General features: G+C 41.1%; 1 protein-coding gene across 1 annotated transcript in view; it reads left to right on the forward strand.

The window, feature by feature from the left end:
• Positions 1–2029: 2029 nt before the first annotated feature.
• Positions 2030–16374, forward strand: part of cacna2d3a (calcium channel, voltage-dependent, alpha 2/delta subunit 3a) — a 92376-nt gene continuing 78031 nt past the window's right edge. Inside the window, exons 1-2 of the mRNA XM_028409593.1 lie at positions 2030–2154; positions 2393–2474. Coding sequence (XP_028265394.1) covers positions 2030–2154; positions 2393–2474 — 207 coding nt within the window. The remainder of the gene's footprint in view (positions 2155–2392; positions 2475–16374) is intronic.

Raw genomic sequence — 16374 nt, forward strand, 5'->3', positions numbered from 1 at the left:
ACTTCTTATATGACCCTCTCTCTCTGGCCCTCATACTTTACATTGATTTTTACTACTGCAGCTTCTCTCATTCAGATCACATGGCACTGTGTCCTTGTTAAGATTTATGATATAAACAATATATATATAACTCTCAAGGGAGATATTAGCATTGTAAATAAAACTCGCATTCATAGAGATTTTTTTTTGTATTTACAGAGTTAAAAACGAATAAAATGCCTTAACTCATGTTATTTCAGGGGAGATCAGGTACAGAATGCACGTGTGAAGGCAGGAATGAATGGAAGGTCATTCTGATATTCAAAGTTTCTTTTTTTTAACTATAACATGTAGATTACCTCCAAAATGACAAAGACATAAATGAAATCAACAATGAAAACTGTTAAAGAGTGATAAGAAATACCTAGTTGAATGCTCCTGATACCAATTTAGTCAAGAGGACAGGAGGTGTAGTGGAGACAGTAATTCAGACTTTCTTTTCTTTCTTGTTTTTAGAAGTTGGTGTGATTACTTAACACATTGTAAACATGGGACAATATCTCCTGTCTTGGCACACTCAGACATCAGCCTTTAAAATGAAGTTTGCTTCCACTGTGTGGAGGTTTCAACATTGCTACACTGTGTTTGCAGTGGTCCAGCAGATGACTTTATTATAGGCTCATCTTCATTATAGTCTCATTAGAGCAGCCCATGCTTGTTGGTTTGGAAATCTGCAGTGTTCCAAATACATAAACGCAGAGACCGACAAAATGTGATGAACATAAGTGCAAGTAAATTAATATCAGATGAGGATTTGTTGGTTTAGCTATTAGAATTTTAACATTATGGAAAAATATTTTTTTGTACTTTAATTAGAGGTTTGTGCATGTTTTTATTGTAGAAACCTACTGAATGTAACTTTTAGAAGACAGATTTCACACAGCTTGACCATATGTTAAAGGTGAGTCCTTTTCGTGCACACAATCAACAGAGCAAACCCTCTGCAGGGGCAGAGATAGAGGCTATTCAGTCAGTGCTGATCCCCTTCCAGTGCTTTGCCAGAATCCCTCCTTCTATGTGAAATGCAATCCATCACACAGGGGTCTGTCGCCTGGGGGCTCTCATCCTCTTTCACAACCCATATGCCCACACACTGCCAGAGCCACATCACTGCTGCAAAGTGCATGTAATTGGCATGCTTTTTATGTAGCATAACGAACTTATCAGGAGGCTGTGGTCACCCCCACCTCACTCGGTGTCTTTTCACACACACACTTTCTTTTCTCTGTCTTTCATCAGCACTTCAGCAGTAATTCCTGCTTCAGTGAACTGGACATACAGTGCATGACTTGATCTGACATGAAAGCTAAAGGATAGCTATTATAGCCCTGTATTAGTCTGTGAGTGTGTGTGTGTGTGTGGGGGGGGGGGGGGGGGGGGGGGGCAAGACCAAAGTATGGCGTAATTCAGCAACAACAATAGCAGCACCCTCAGTAGCCAATCCTCAGATCCTGAGAGGAGAGAAGAGAGGAAGAATGTGTGTGTGTTTAAGTGTGTGAGAGAGTGAAAGTGAGGGAGAGGAGGCTAGGCGCATCACTCAAGAGGAGTAGGCGTGCTCTTGCGCGCTGCATCGTTTGATGATCTCCCCGGTTACCCCAGAACCTCCTCTCTGTGTTCTCAGTGGGTGAGGTCGGCCAATCAAAGCCACCGAGCGGACCTTCCCTGCCGGAGGAGTCGAGCTCGACTTTCCGTCGGGCAGCACAGCCGTGTGCAGCGCACCGGTCAGCGGGGGCATACCGCAGCACTTTGATAACTCATACAGCAGAGGATCCTGCCGCTTGCCAAGGCGCGTCGCTCAGCCGCGTCCCGCACCAGCTGAACAGCTGCACATATTGCCATGAATGATTTAGTCAGTCAGCACAGGTGACTTTTTATTAGCTCTGTTTCTTTATTTTTTTTCTTGGATTCCCTGGCGAGAGAAGGAACTCCACGGTGGCAGCATAAGCCCAAAACTAGCACTTTGCGCTTGGGGGGGTGATTTTTGCCCAAGATGCAGGTGGGTCGGAGCTGCGAGGTTTACGGCGCTTGGTTTACGTGGCTGCTCTTACTTTTCTCAACTCTAAGCACCAGGGTAGCTGGAGTGGGAGCCACCCACCAAAGCATCCCTCCGTCCGTGTAAGTAGCTGACCTTTTACGCAAAGGCGCTGCCATACAAAGTGGTTTAGAAACCAGATCGTTCAATGATTTTTACAGCAAATAAAATGCTTCTTCTGCATGTTTGTATTTGGTGTTTCTAATCATACTGGGATAGGATGTGTGAAATCTTTTGTGAGTGTGACAGGAGTTTTTAAGTCACGTTAACTTAAATGTATTTTATTTTATCTTTTGCTTGCCTTTATGCGTGTGTCTGCAGGGTGAAGCTGTGGGCTTCAGCCTTTGGTGGAGAAATGAAGTCCATCTCAGCAAAGTACTCTGGGTCCCAGCTGCTGCAGAAGGTGGGTGAGCTTTTTCAAACTTTTGTGTTTTTTTAATTGTTCGAGTTCAACTCTTCAGGTTTTCAGATTACAATGACTCTGTGGGACTCCTAATGCTTGAAAAAATGTGGATTTCCTAGGTGCATAATTTGTCTAGAAAATAGGGCCCCCTTAAAAAAATCTGATTTCATGTATTTTTTCCACAGTTGTGTGTACACACCTGGCATATAACGAGGTCCGGTTTTTGGTGTGAAGCTCTGAGGATGTGATTATTACTGTAAAGTGACTGTTTATCACAGCTTAAAGATGCTTTTTTGAGTGACTTAAAACTGCTGTGTGGGAGTGAAAGACCAGCTTATGAAAGGAAATGACTGGTGGGTAATTTTTGAATTGAGCGAAATGTCATTTTCAGTCTCTTAAACTGCAGGACCTGTGCTTTTTAGCCACTTTAGAATCAGTAATGCATGTTGACCATGTGGGCTCAGATTTAAAAGCTTATTCAGTACATGTGCCATTTAAAGAGGTGTGAGTTCTCAAGCACTCCAGCAGATGCGTTCCGTCACTCACTCACACACACACACACAGTCAGTGTACTTCCATTAGTTTCAGGAAATGGAAATGTCGCATTTCTAACACCCTCTTGCGTCTTTTTCTGCCTCTTTACAGTCTCTTCTCATCCCTTTTTTCACCCTGTTCCGTAAAATTAATGCAAGATTTGAGTGTGATGGAATGCAAATTTTCCTAATGGAGGGTCAGTTGATGAAGCCTGAGATAAAACTGCAAATGAATAATTAGTGGATAAAAGGCCAAGCAGAAACGAACCTCTCAGTTGTAGCTTGGGGTCAAGCAGTTCAGGGCTCTGGCAATGCAAAGACCCCACTCTGCTGTTAGGTGTCACACAGGCCAAACCGGAGATTTCATAGGACCTTCCATTTACATAAGTGCACACAACACACATACACGCATATGCACGCAGCCACATTCAAATGCATAGTCACATAGACATTTGTGGGCTCACAGCATGGATTTCATCAGCCACTGATAAGGCACATGAGTGGTGTTATCTGTTTGACAGGATAAAAACTGCCCCCCCCCCCCCCCATCTTTTTATGCCTCCAAAAAAGGAGATAACCTTCCCACAGAGTGACGACCTCTTTATGAAATGCAAATGAAGGCCGCCGGGTTAATTGAGCAAAGAAAGGACTGAAGACCTCTTTGTCAGAAAGTGCATCTTTTACATCAAACTGTTGTGTATTGTTATTCACTTTTGCACACTTTCTCAGATGTGCAGGATGTATAAATGCACACATGTGGTCACTTGTAAGCTTTACAGCTCATAAGATTCGCCAACATGTCATGGCTTCCTGCATGCTGTGCTCTATTGTGTGTCCGGGTACAGTCCGGCAGCTCTTGTCCAGTAATGCTGAGAAGGGACCACAGATGCCCCGAGGGTGCATATGCTTTGTAACAGGCAGTGGTGTACTGAGAGAGGAGGATGGTACCAAAGAGAAAAGACCAAGGCTTATGTGTTTGTGCGTGTGTATGTTCCCCTAGGCAGAGGACAGATGGACTCATTCTCTCTTCGGTTATCTTTCTGACCCAAGCATAACTGAGCTCCCTTGGAAATAACAATACCTCTGCATGTGTCGCGCACACGCAGCGTTTTTTTTTTTTTTTTTTGGTTGTGATTCATTAAATATTCGCCATCTTTCTCATCAGACCATTAAGGAAAAAGAGATGGACCATTAAGTGGAAAGTTACATTTTAAAGCTGCCTAATCACTTTGTGGAAAAAAGTGTAATCCACACAAGTTTAATTAAGCTTGCACAGAAGAGAACATTGTGCTCAACAGGTTCTAAATGTTCTATTTTTTAAGCAGTTTTGAAAGTGTGGCTCATGCTGCTTCTTTGTGTTTCAGTCAAAAAGCTCCAAATTAAATTTGATACTTCCTTTGTGTTAATTTGATGCTTGGTTTGACTTCTAGTTTATTCATCTTTATTAAGAGATATTCCTATAATGTGTGAACGTGTTAATATTCATAATTAACAACATAAAGCCATCCAGTGAATAACTCAGTTGAATAACAGTCTTAATCCAAATACACGACTAACTTAAAGTAATATTTACACAGATGTTTTCTGTCATTTGTGGGAGAAAGAAGCTTATTGGATAGATTTAAATAAGCATAATTATGAATTGTAAATATTTAAATACAGTGATGTTTGTTTAATTTAATTAACGGAGCAAATGTAATTCTTTTAAAATCCAGATGTATCCTTTCACCCAAACTTCACTCTGCTGTCCTTCCTACACCACCCCCTACTTCCTATATTCATTGGAAACGGCTCTTGTTTCAAGGTTATACCAGTCAGTGTGTGTGTCCCTGAAGAAGTAAAAAAACAAAAACAAAAAAAACCCATGATCAATAACAGTTTCAATTTGTTACACAAATCAGATGTTAGCAGTATACTCATCACTGTGCAAATACACTGCTGTACACTATGTACATGCCTACGTTCTCATGCTTGTAAAGTGTGACACATTAAACATCTCTCACTGATAGCGAGAATTAGCTGTGCGCGTTTTACCCTCTTCGCTGCTATTCTGTACAAATCTTTAATTTCATGTATCATTGAGCATCCTAGCCTGGCTCTGATGGCTGTGTCTGCAGCGTCGCCTGGACTGGTTTTCACCTCACTGACGTTATGGTCCTCTGGAATCACACTGGTGGGACATTATGCTACACTGAAATAACTTCAACCCTCTTCAAGGTAATGGGAGATACAAGAAAAATGATCAGTAGATAGGATTGCCCTCTGTGACAGTCTGAAAGTGATCCGTGCACGTCTGCTGCTTTCCTATTTTTGAAAGCGGGATCTGAGGGTAAGGACAGACGTGCATGTTTGCACTGTGTGTGTGTTAAGTTTGCACACCTGCTTAAAGTGTGCTCAATCGCACGTCTCTTTCACACAGAGGCGCGTACGCAGACCAAAAGAGCAGAGGATGATAGGAAGGTGTAATGATGTGTGACAAGACTATGTTGGAATCGATTTGCTTGGGCGGGAAAGAAGTGTGTGTGTGTGTGTGTATATATATATATATATATATATATATATGCGGTTTTTTTTTTAATACAAAGTGGTGCCATACCATTTTCTTTTACTACCTAAGAGCTTAGTGCCGCAAGCCACTGACATGTCTGCTGACAATATTCCAAAAGAATGAGTGAAATCAGCCTTGAGTGGAGTGGTTCCTCAAAAAGAAATGAAAAATATATACCTGAAGTGAAGTTGCCCAGTGGAGTGGCAAAAAAGGGCTCACAGAGAGACATGCATCATGCTGGGTTAAAGGAGTAGAGAGTGCAAAATGTTAGGGAGGGGGAGGTTAGATGATTGAATCTAATTTGCCATCATTTTTTTCTTTTGTAAAACAAACATACATCATCATCGACTTACATGATTTGATTGCACCTGTTTTTGTTTGGGCTCAATATTAATCAGTGACCTTGCATTATGATAATTTTGCATAACCCAGTTTTGCACACACACAGTGTAGATTTGCCGTCGCACATCTGTGATTCCTGTTGTGGTTGAAAGTAGTAGTTTGTTCTCCACTGGTGCAGTCAGTCTCATCTGGCCAGCACTTTTATCATCAGCGGGGTTCAAATTGGAACCTCCTGTTGGGAGTCCCACCTCACCCCCCTCCTTCTCTTTTGTTCTCCTATGTATTTATTAAATAATCTGCGATAGACACAAGGTAGTGACTAAATTTGGCCCTGATTTGTCTGTTTTAAAACATGGCTGCACCACTAGGGGCATTTATTTGTATCCCAGGGATGCACATTTTTCTCACAACCTTGTGCAACTTTACATAAAAGTGCAATAGGTTAACGTTAGCATTAATGACTATTTAAGTCACTTGAAATGAAAGATTAAAAATGAATTCATAGAGGACAGTGTTGTGTAACAGCTTATTTTTTTTTGGCTTGAAACCAGTTTATTTGGCATCAGCTTTCAAAACAAAAAATCCCATAAACCCAAGAGATCAATTAAATTTTGACAAACATGGCGAGTTAAGTGATTTGCACACAACAGTGATATGTTTTGATCTATTGGAGGCTTTTCTGCATGTCTTGTTTCACAGAAACCTCATTTCATATTTTTTACAGAAGGCTGTTTCCTGTAGGTCTGTTCAAAAAAAAAAAGATCTATTTTTATTTTGAATCTGTATTTTAGTCTCGCTAACCAGATTTAAGAGCATGACTAATTGCCTAATTTCAAAATGGAAATGATTATGCGTTTCAGTTTTTCACGTTCATTTAAAATTAATTACATATTTGAAAGACAACAGTGGAAGAATTCTTGCTGTGTGAGAAGATGAGATGTTTTATATTTTCTACTGAAATGTTGCCTTGAATGTATTTGATGTATGAGGACTAGGATTTTCTGGTGACCCTAAGAATAAGCTCCCTTTCTCTCCATTTGTGTAATTTTAATCTGGAATAACATATAGATTTGTATTTTAGGAATGTCATAAATAATTTATAGTTTTGTATCACAGCAGTGCAATAAGGCTGTTTTGTCAGATTTCTTTTAACTAATTTGATGTGCAGTTTTACTTACTGTTCCTTTTGCTCTCTTTTTGCCTTTTTTTGCCCTGTAGATAACTGTGTGTGTGCTTTTGTGAGGGGGTTAGGGTGGGGGTAATGGGTGGGGTATGCACGGTGGTGCCAATCTGCTGCCAAGGGTGGGTGATGGCTGAGGCGTTCCAGTGTAACAGTGTGTCAGTGAGGGGTAGACGGCTGCAGATTAGATTTAGCTTTGGGAAAATTGAATAGCTGTCAGGTTTGGTTGAGCGTAGCTGGCAATGAGGTGAGGGAAGGGGGTGTGTAGGGGTGTGTACTGATGACTGTCCCTCTCTTCCTTACCTCCCACCTCCTCTTCTCCCCTGCTTCCCTCACCTGCCCCTCCCTTGTTCTCATTGACTAAAGCATGATCTTGCTAAATCTGATCCCCCTACTGCTCATAGAGGAAGAGAAAGAAGGAGGTGTGTGTGTGTGTGTGAGAGAGAGAGAGAGAGAGAGAGAGAGAGAAAGAATAAACTGGGAAAAGAAATAGGAATGTCATGTCACAGAGTTAATTACAGCGTTAGCAGGCAGGAGTGCAGCCTGTGCTGCTATCCTTTCATGTCCTAGATGGCCAGCTTTAGCCAACACAGGCACTCACTCATACTGTAATTAGTGCTTTGTTGGTGAGAAAAGCATGAGAAAAGCTTCTGTGAATCAAACACCCTGGCTTTACTGTGGAGAGCTCAGGAGCACAGAGTGAGGCCTTTTGCTACCAGATTAAAGAACTTAAATTCTTAAAGAGCTCCAATGCTGACACAGTATTTGTGGGCTTAGAAAATCAAGTGCCTTCGGATGACTTGTTGGTTTACATCTTTGATTTATCCTCAGCCCCCAAGTTCATTTGCTAGAACCAAATGGGTTTGATTTAGTACTTAATTTGAGTTTCTTAAGCTTTTTTCTTGCAAACGCACACACACACAGTGTTTGTTATACTGTAACACATTGTGCTCTGTGCTGCTAGGATGATAAATGTGAACACTGAAGATAAATATCCACTGTCATCTGTCATCGGACACTCAGCTCTGCCTCTGCTGGGCCTGCAGATAAGGAGCATCTTACTGTGGCTATACACCGGACATTAATGAACACACACATGCACACATACAAAAGCATACACACACACATTCACACATTTCGATAATTATGACAGATTGTTCACCTGCGGTGCTTCAGACTTGACCGGATACAGAGAGTAAACTTGGTGAAGGGGCGGGACTAGTACTATTAAGCACATTAATGTGTGCAGCATTGTGTGAAGGACTGTCTGTGACTTGCTGCTGTCCACATCAATCATCCAGCTGGTTGTTTTGGTCCACCCAGTGAGCTGTAGGTAAAGATGGCACTCTTATAAGGCAAATACAGTGAAGATGAGACAGAACTTTACCACCATACCATCAATCAAACATACCTCCTGATATGGCTTAAACACCTGCATGCTCAGATAATTCTGGTTAATTCATTATGCTTTTTCTTCCTTTCTTTCTTTTTCATGTTGTCTCTAACCTTTCTATAAACTTCCTTCTGTCAACACTTTCACTCATGTGTTTTTGCATTGCCCCCAGTCATTCTCTCCTCCTCCCCATCTTGCTCTCAAGCCTCTCCTCTCCCTCCTTCCCTGTGCTTTAATAATGGATAGGATGCAGCTATGGCACTAAAGAATACATGGGAGGGGATCCTGGGACACGCCCAAGTTATGAGCAAGTGTTGGAACCCATACTGTCAAAAATAAGTTCCGCTGGCCTAGCACAATGTCCTACACTGGCTGCACTCTGCATTTGATGCCCTCAGTATATGACCCAAATCACCACCTTAGCTTGTACATCAGCTCTGCCAGCATACATCCACACCCACACAGTGAGTTTGACTGTACTTTGTGGAGCCCTTCACTTTGCACAACACTTCTCATGGATTGTGAGAGTGCTGCCAAATGCAGCTCAGTGGGACAGCAGTGGCCCCTCCTCCTGATGACCTTCACCTGCACTTGCTATCATCTCACACAAACACACACACACAACACGGGGTGGAGGAATACAGTTGCGCTTGAGTAGCAATGTGGAAACATGTATATGTTATGTCATTGAATATTTTTGTAATCAAATCAGAACTACTCTGTATTTAATTCAATGGCTGCAGAACTACACTGGTTAATGTGCTCCTGACTTTGAGGTAATGCTGAGGCGTGAGTAAGTGCCAAACGATTACTTACATAGGAGCTGGAGGATCAGTATCGATCGATGTAGAGCCGTATTGATTACATGTGTTGATTGACATCTGCTGTAACAAAGATACTGGTCTTCAGAATGACATCACTGTCTCTCAGCTGCACATGTTCTGACAGTTATTCCGAAAAAGACAATGTATTTTTGTCCTAGAAGTGTTTTCAAAACAAAAATGAGCATATTTGTGATTATTTTAGAGTGAGAGAGACTTTTTAGAGATATGGTACAACACCATCACAGAGAAATGGTCATGAGCAGGAAGTCGGTATCTGTAGTTTATTGTGAGCCTGTTTTCCATCTGAACAAGTATTTCTGATTTGAATTCAAAAGGCATTGCCTCAATTTGGCACACAGCTCGGTGTTTTCAGTCACCAGACTAGCAGCCCTTTGACGCTAAGCTGTGGGTGCTGCGCTCTTAGATGTGCTTGGAACAAAGTAAGACCCAGTAGTTTATTTCATCACTGGCTGCATTATATCTGTTGTGACCATCCAGTAAACATTGCTACGATAATGTTGCAGAAATACTTCGCTCCTTGCCTTGACTAAAGTCAAGTGACATTTGTGTCTGAATGAAACCCATGCTAATGAGCTCTGGTGGCTGGTTCCAGGTGCCATCTCCATTCACTTTCTGCATGAGACGATCGTGATTGTCAGCTAGAAACATAAATATGCTTTCAGTCGGCAACAAGAACTAAGAACCAGATGGTGAGGTGAGGTTAAATGTCTGCTGTATCCCTGTTCTCTGATTGCACACAGATTGTGAGGATTGGGGGTGCACTTATGATATCTAATAGACACCACAGTCTGCAGCCTGCCAACCTGTTCACTATCCCTACTTCTATTATCCTCCACATTTTACCTTAGTTCTCTGTGGTCTTAAAGTTAACATGACTTTGGCCATGACAGTGTTTACTTGGACCTGGACTACCTCACAAAAAAACACTCAAAATCAAACACATAATAATAATAACAACATAAAAGATACATTTTACTTTATTTTCCATTTTTTTTATACAAGTTGCAATAATGTTATCACAGTCTAACAGGATTGCTGACCACATGAATGTCGACAACAATATCAGAAATTTCCAGATGTGCCTGGGAAGGCAATTTACTCACAATGATCTGCACAGGTTCCAGATCCCCACCCTGTATGCTTCTGTGAGATGATGTGGAACATAATGTCCACAGCAAAAATACTATAAGGTCATGTTAACTCAACAGTTAGGTCAACATGAACTGCAATTTGTGTTATTTTAGAACTGAGGCACTGCAAACGAGTTCCTCTTTCATATCCTACAAATTGCATCATGTTTCTATTTGCTCATGTACATGTCCTGTTACACTTCATGGTGTCTGTTGATAAATGTTGTGCCCCTCTAAACAATATTTTTTGACACTGTAGGTGGTACGTTGAAATGTCCCTTTCCTTTTTTTAAGAACTTCAAAGCAAACTCCCACAAAACTGCAGTCCAAAAAGTGTAACTGCTCACAATAAATCTCCACTTGCAAGCATGAATATTGCCTTTATACATCTGCCACAATGTTTTGCTCTCTCTTATTCCACTTTCACGCCGGCTGCTGCTAGAATCAATCTGTGACTGTGAGAATGCATGGAGTGGAATTGGGAAACAGCAGGCCGCATTGTATGTGCTGCTAAGCATGAAAAATGTTTTCTAGGACTCTGCTGAAACCAACTGAATGCAAGCAACTACAGATAGACGGTGGACTATTAATCAGTTCTGTGTGATCAGATTAGACCTGCTCTTGGTGCTATTATGTTTTGGGTAAAGTGAATTATGGCTTATGAAAGAAAAACTTGGGTCTGGATGGGACTTCTCATTTGCAGTTTTCAAAGGAAGAGACTGCATTTGCTTCACGAGGGTATTATTCAGGGTAATGGTATGCTTTCATGCTGGCATAGATGTCAGCCTAAGCCCTTTAGGAGCCTCTGCTTGTGCTGGAATAGGTGGGGGGTACACTATGATGGCATGGCATGTGAGGACAGTGAAAGATGGGGGTCATTAGAGAGAACATGGGTATGGCACCCTCTCCGACGGGCAATGGTGCATACCTAATAAACGCAGTGCACCCTGGGACATACTCCTGAGTGTTGCTAACAGCTATGCCATAAGGCCTTTTGTGTGTTTGTGTTACTGTACAGCTGTTGTTCTACTGTTCTTCTCAATAGCCCTCAGGCAGCGTTTGCACTGCAGAGGCTCAGACACTCAGGAGCTGCGGGTGGATGACTTGTGAAAATGATGAGGTGTGAAAGTGAATTCAATTATGCTGGAACATTAAAGAGCACAAGGAGGAGCAAGCGTGTGGATGTACTAAAAAATATTTTGGTTTAAGTTTTAGAAAAGGTTGAGTAATTTCAAAGAGCTGTGGGTTGGCTGTTGGAATCACTTTGGTCCAGACTAAAATGTCAATATAAATCTATCATGTAAATAATATTGGGATAGAAGACTGTGAATATTGTATATTACAGACATTTATGTTGAAATGTGTGGACTTGCATAATGATCTCATGATTTTTCCCCATGGTGCCAAGAGAAGGTTGACCTTTGTATTGGGCATTTGTATGTATACCTTGAGTTTTCATCCAGTGTCACCAACTTTGCATGGAAGTGGATTCCTAGTGGGAGCACTGTTGCACCACACATCTCATTAAATAAAATAGTTACACAATGTAATCTATTACTTTGTTACAGTTTCTGTAAACTTGCAAAAGTTTGCATTAGGAGGTAGCGTGGACCTATAGGAGTTGTGTCCACCTTATGGCACATTTACTTTGTTTTGGTGAAGTCCTTGACTGCTGCACCCGTCACTTCATGGCAGGGGTTAAAATTTAAAACAACTGGTTAACAAGTGGTAACGTGTATGATGGGTAAATATATAAACTCCACTGTGAACATGTTAGTAATCTGTTAGTAAGTCATTATTCAGCTCAAAGCACCACTGCTCGTACGCCTCACAGTATGAATGCTGTCAATTAAAATAACATATTGGATAATTTCCCTTTCCAAGCTGTTGATTATGTTCTTCAGTTACCATTTTTTGAAAGTGCAAGAGCCAAAATAATTAGATATTCAAATCCTGCTGAAATTAAATTTGGGCATATGCTTGTTTTGGAAGTGTAGAGCGATCAAGTTAAATCATATGTCTGACCTGAGTCCAAGTCATCAGTCTCAATCAGCAGATTTATAATTGCATTTAAATAATCGGCTTTTGGTTTTGCCATTTAGAAACTATCACTGGAATAATGTGCTTTTTGCTCAAGTTTTAATTACTCTCTGCTTCCATTTTATTTGTAAATGAAATGATTTACTGTCTCCGCACACAGTATACAAAACACTCTGTGTGTGTGTGCGTTTTACTGCCGGATCTGATTTGAAATCTGTTGATGATAATGTGTTTACAACTGCTGTCGCTGCTGCCAGCACACTCAGGAAAGGAAACTCGCGTGTAGCAGCGATGATAAAGACAGACAGACGTGTAGCATCATTATTTAGCTGCTGCTGTCTGTCTAGACCTAACAGAGCATTAATCAATCAGAAGCAGAGATACCATGATTTAGAATGTACTTATTAGACCAACACAAACCTGAATTTACCTTTAGTAGTGTGTGTATTTCAGTGGATGCTGCCCTCAGATGTGACTCAATAAGCTAAAATGGAGACCAGCTGTTAGTCAGACCACTATCTGGTTTATGCTCATGCCTTTCCAGCATCTGAATGTGTTTCTTGCCATGTGGTTGATGTTGAGCAGCCAATGACTGACCACATAGAAACTGTCCTCAGCTTTGCTTCTTACAACGCAGTCTATTTCCTATCAGAACCTGCCCTCTTTTCATCATATGATTGAGTAGTCTGTCCAAGCAGTGTGTCTGTGCACAGTCCTCCCCATTTATTTGTAGTGCATTGATCGAATTTTTAGACATGAAATGATTAATTCAATATTCACCCTCATTGATAGATTGCGTTACGGTGGATCGGGCTGCAATGACAGATGGAGTTTGAGCTGCCTGACTTTTTTTTTTTTTAAAAGATGTCTTGTTTTTATGTTCATTTGATTAGTATTTACAGTAAGTGTTTAATTTACATTTGTCTGTGTGTGTTTTACAATCCACGGGGAGTGTCTCCGTGCCACCAGATACAGGACTCAGACCAACATGCTTTTGAGGCAAGGAGGACAAGCGTGAAATTAATTGTTCCACTTCATCTCCGGCCAGCGCTCTTCTTTTGAGGGAACAATTTGTCGGCTGGCATACAAGGGAGGGTATGAAAGGAGGAGGGCATAGCAACGATTTGGCATTCCACGGAGCTCCTGTGACCCAGCAGTGATTTCCTGCTGTGGTTTTTTCGGCTGGTGCTTGTGTCTTAAACTTTCACAGGAGGAACAACGCGACATCAGTCAGTCGTCACAGACGGTCACCCTCTTTCTCCTTATTCCTCATTTCTGCACACAGATAGACACGCTCAGTAGTGGCCCAGTGACACGGTGGCAGAAAACAGAATTAACTTCAATCACGCGACACCCCTGGGTCCTGCCTCTTCTCTTTTTCTTAGCTCACCTCATCTTCACTTGTCTTTCCGCCTCTCTGTCTCCTCTTCCATGTTCGCTGTAATTACAAACATGGCTTTGGGGAGTCAATGGCCCTCTATATTAAATGATGACGCTGCAAGATGTCTCCTCAACATGCTTTAAAAAATGTATTAGCAGAGGTAGTTTGCTTTAAAGAAATACCTGAAAGCACACACACACACACACATGCTTCATCTGAAAGGAAATTACTTCCCAGTTGCTCATTCTGTCCAGGGATTTAATTAAATTATTCATAAAAAAGACCATGTCTGGTGTATTTAATATTTTATCTCCAGCTACATATTTATAATGTATACCATGCTCTTTACCATGTAAAGATGTATACAATGGTAAATATGTTTCTTTAGATATTGATTCTTTAGATGGATGCTATTTATCTTTGATGTCTTGTCTTCATCATTCAGATTCTGATAATAATAACAATATATACATGTCTGTGTAGGATGTAAACAGATTAGAACAAATTGGAATGACTTTTCTTTTAATTTATTTAATTAATTTCATTTAACATACAGTATACATTGTGTTGCCTGCTGGTTATATGTTCTTCATCATCTTAACACGACAGTACTGAATACTTGATTCTGAACAGATGGCTCTGGATTACGGTTCTGATCACCGAGGAAGACCACGTACAGTTCACTGAAAGAAAGTCTGCTTAGGCAGATGTGTAATATAAGCTGATTAATTTGTTCAAATGAGTGTCTTGAAGGCTTGTAGTGTGATAAAGTATGAACAGCAGATGATAAATGTTGATACATTATTGGATGACAGATGCTGACGCAGTGAATCCAGGGTCAGCAAAATGTTATGCTGTTTATTTTCACATCCTGTGATTTTTGCCATATATTCCATGGCTGTATCTGTGATAATATGTTTGAACCGGACACAATATGGTCCCACTGTTAAAGGCTGTGACACTGTTGAGTTCAAAAGTGGGCTGTTAATGTGAGAAACTGTGTGTTGCTGAAAAAGACAAAATAGAACACACATGCACCCACTCAGAGGCTTCATGAAACCAGACTTATCCACTTGTAGTCAGACAGGCGTGTAGAGGCAAACAAACAACCAGGACTGCTTATTTGTGAATGAAAACCAAATAATGCAGCTTGGATAATATGGGATACTACAGTTGTGTGATTTATGTATGCTTGGCTTCTTGGTGCTGCCCTTTTCTTCTGTGACTGTTCAGCTTCATTTAGTGAAGTCAGTGCGACGGGAAAAGAACACAATCATGCAGATGAGAGTTTTGTGTTTTTGTGATTTATATGTAGTTTACATGTTTTAGATTATTAACATTTAGACCTGCACATATGCTGAAAAATGTACTTGAAGCAGGTAAGAAATCAGAAATCAGATCATTTTATTTGTGTCACAGATGTTTGAGTGTGACCATCCATCTTGCACTAGCCAGTGTGTGTGTGTGTGTGTGTTCGTAGGAGATTCAAACAGCTGTGAGATTGTGTGAGAGTTGGCCAAGTTAAAGTGGGCTCTGGTGACGCGTAAAATGAGCTGGGATTTGGGGGATTGGGGTTCAGTCTTACTGTGAAATGAAGTGTTCCCCTTCATTAACCACTTTATTATCAACCCTCAAGGGAACAACATGTATGGATATATACATGCAGCATTATGTCAGGCAGAAGTCTGGACAACAGAAAAAATGTCTCAGCGTGTAAATGCAATGTTTTCTATTTGTTCTATAGTGTATACATATAAGCAGGCTTGCATATTTATAAAATGTGTCGTCCCACAGTCGGAGCACGCTGCGTTAGAGAGAGATTAGCAGCATCAGCTCAACCATGTGATGCACCACAGCAAAGGGGTGAGGGATGAGAACAGAAGAAGGGATTGATTACCAGGGAGCAGACAGTACAGTATGTGCCACCACTGCTTTTCTCTACCTTCAGTGCAGTTGCAGCATAGTGTCTGGACTTGTAGAGTTTTCTTGAAGACGTTTCACTGCTCATCCAAGCAGCTTCATCAGTTCTAACTGTTTGGTGGGGAAACATGGTTTATATGTGGTTACAGACCTATGTGGGTGGGTCTGGGTAAAACTTAAAAAACAATAGCACTAAATGTTTCTATAATTACCTGTGATGATCTGGCTGCCTGGGCCAGGTGTGTCTAACGACTGGCTAACGACTATAAAACTGCCGGAGGTGGACTGGTTGACAGCCCTTTGTTCTTGCTGTGAGTACTTCCTGGGAATGGATGGAATCACTGCATTGTATGTGGTAGAAAGATGATGTCTGAGGCCACCACCTCTGTTAAGGGAATGTTTTTCCAGCTTAACATAGATGGCTTCCTTGACTCCTCTTTCAAACCACCTTTCCTCCCAGACCATCATAGGTAAGTATGGAAACATTTAGTGCTATTGTTTTTTAAGTTTTACCCAGACCCACCCACTGAGGTCTGCAACCACATATAAACCATGTTTCCCCACCAAACAGTTAGAACTGATGAAGCT

The sequence above is a fragment of the Parambassis ranga genome, chromosome 7 (genome assembly GCF_900634625.1).
Source record: "Parambassis ranga chromosome 7, fParRan2.1, whole genome shotgun sequence".
NCBI lineage: Eukaryota > Metazoa > Chordata > Actinopteri > Ambassidae > Parambassis > Parambassis ranga.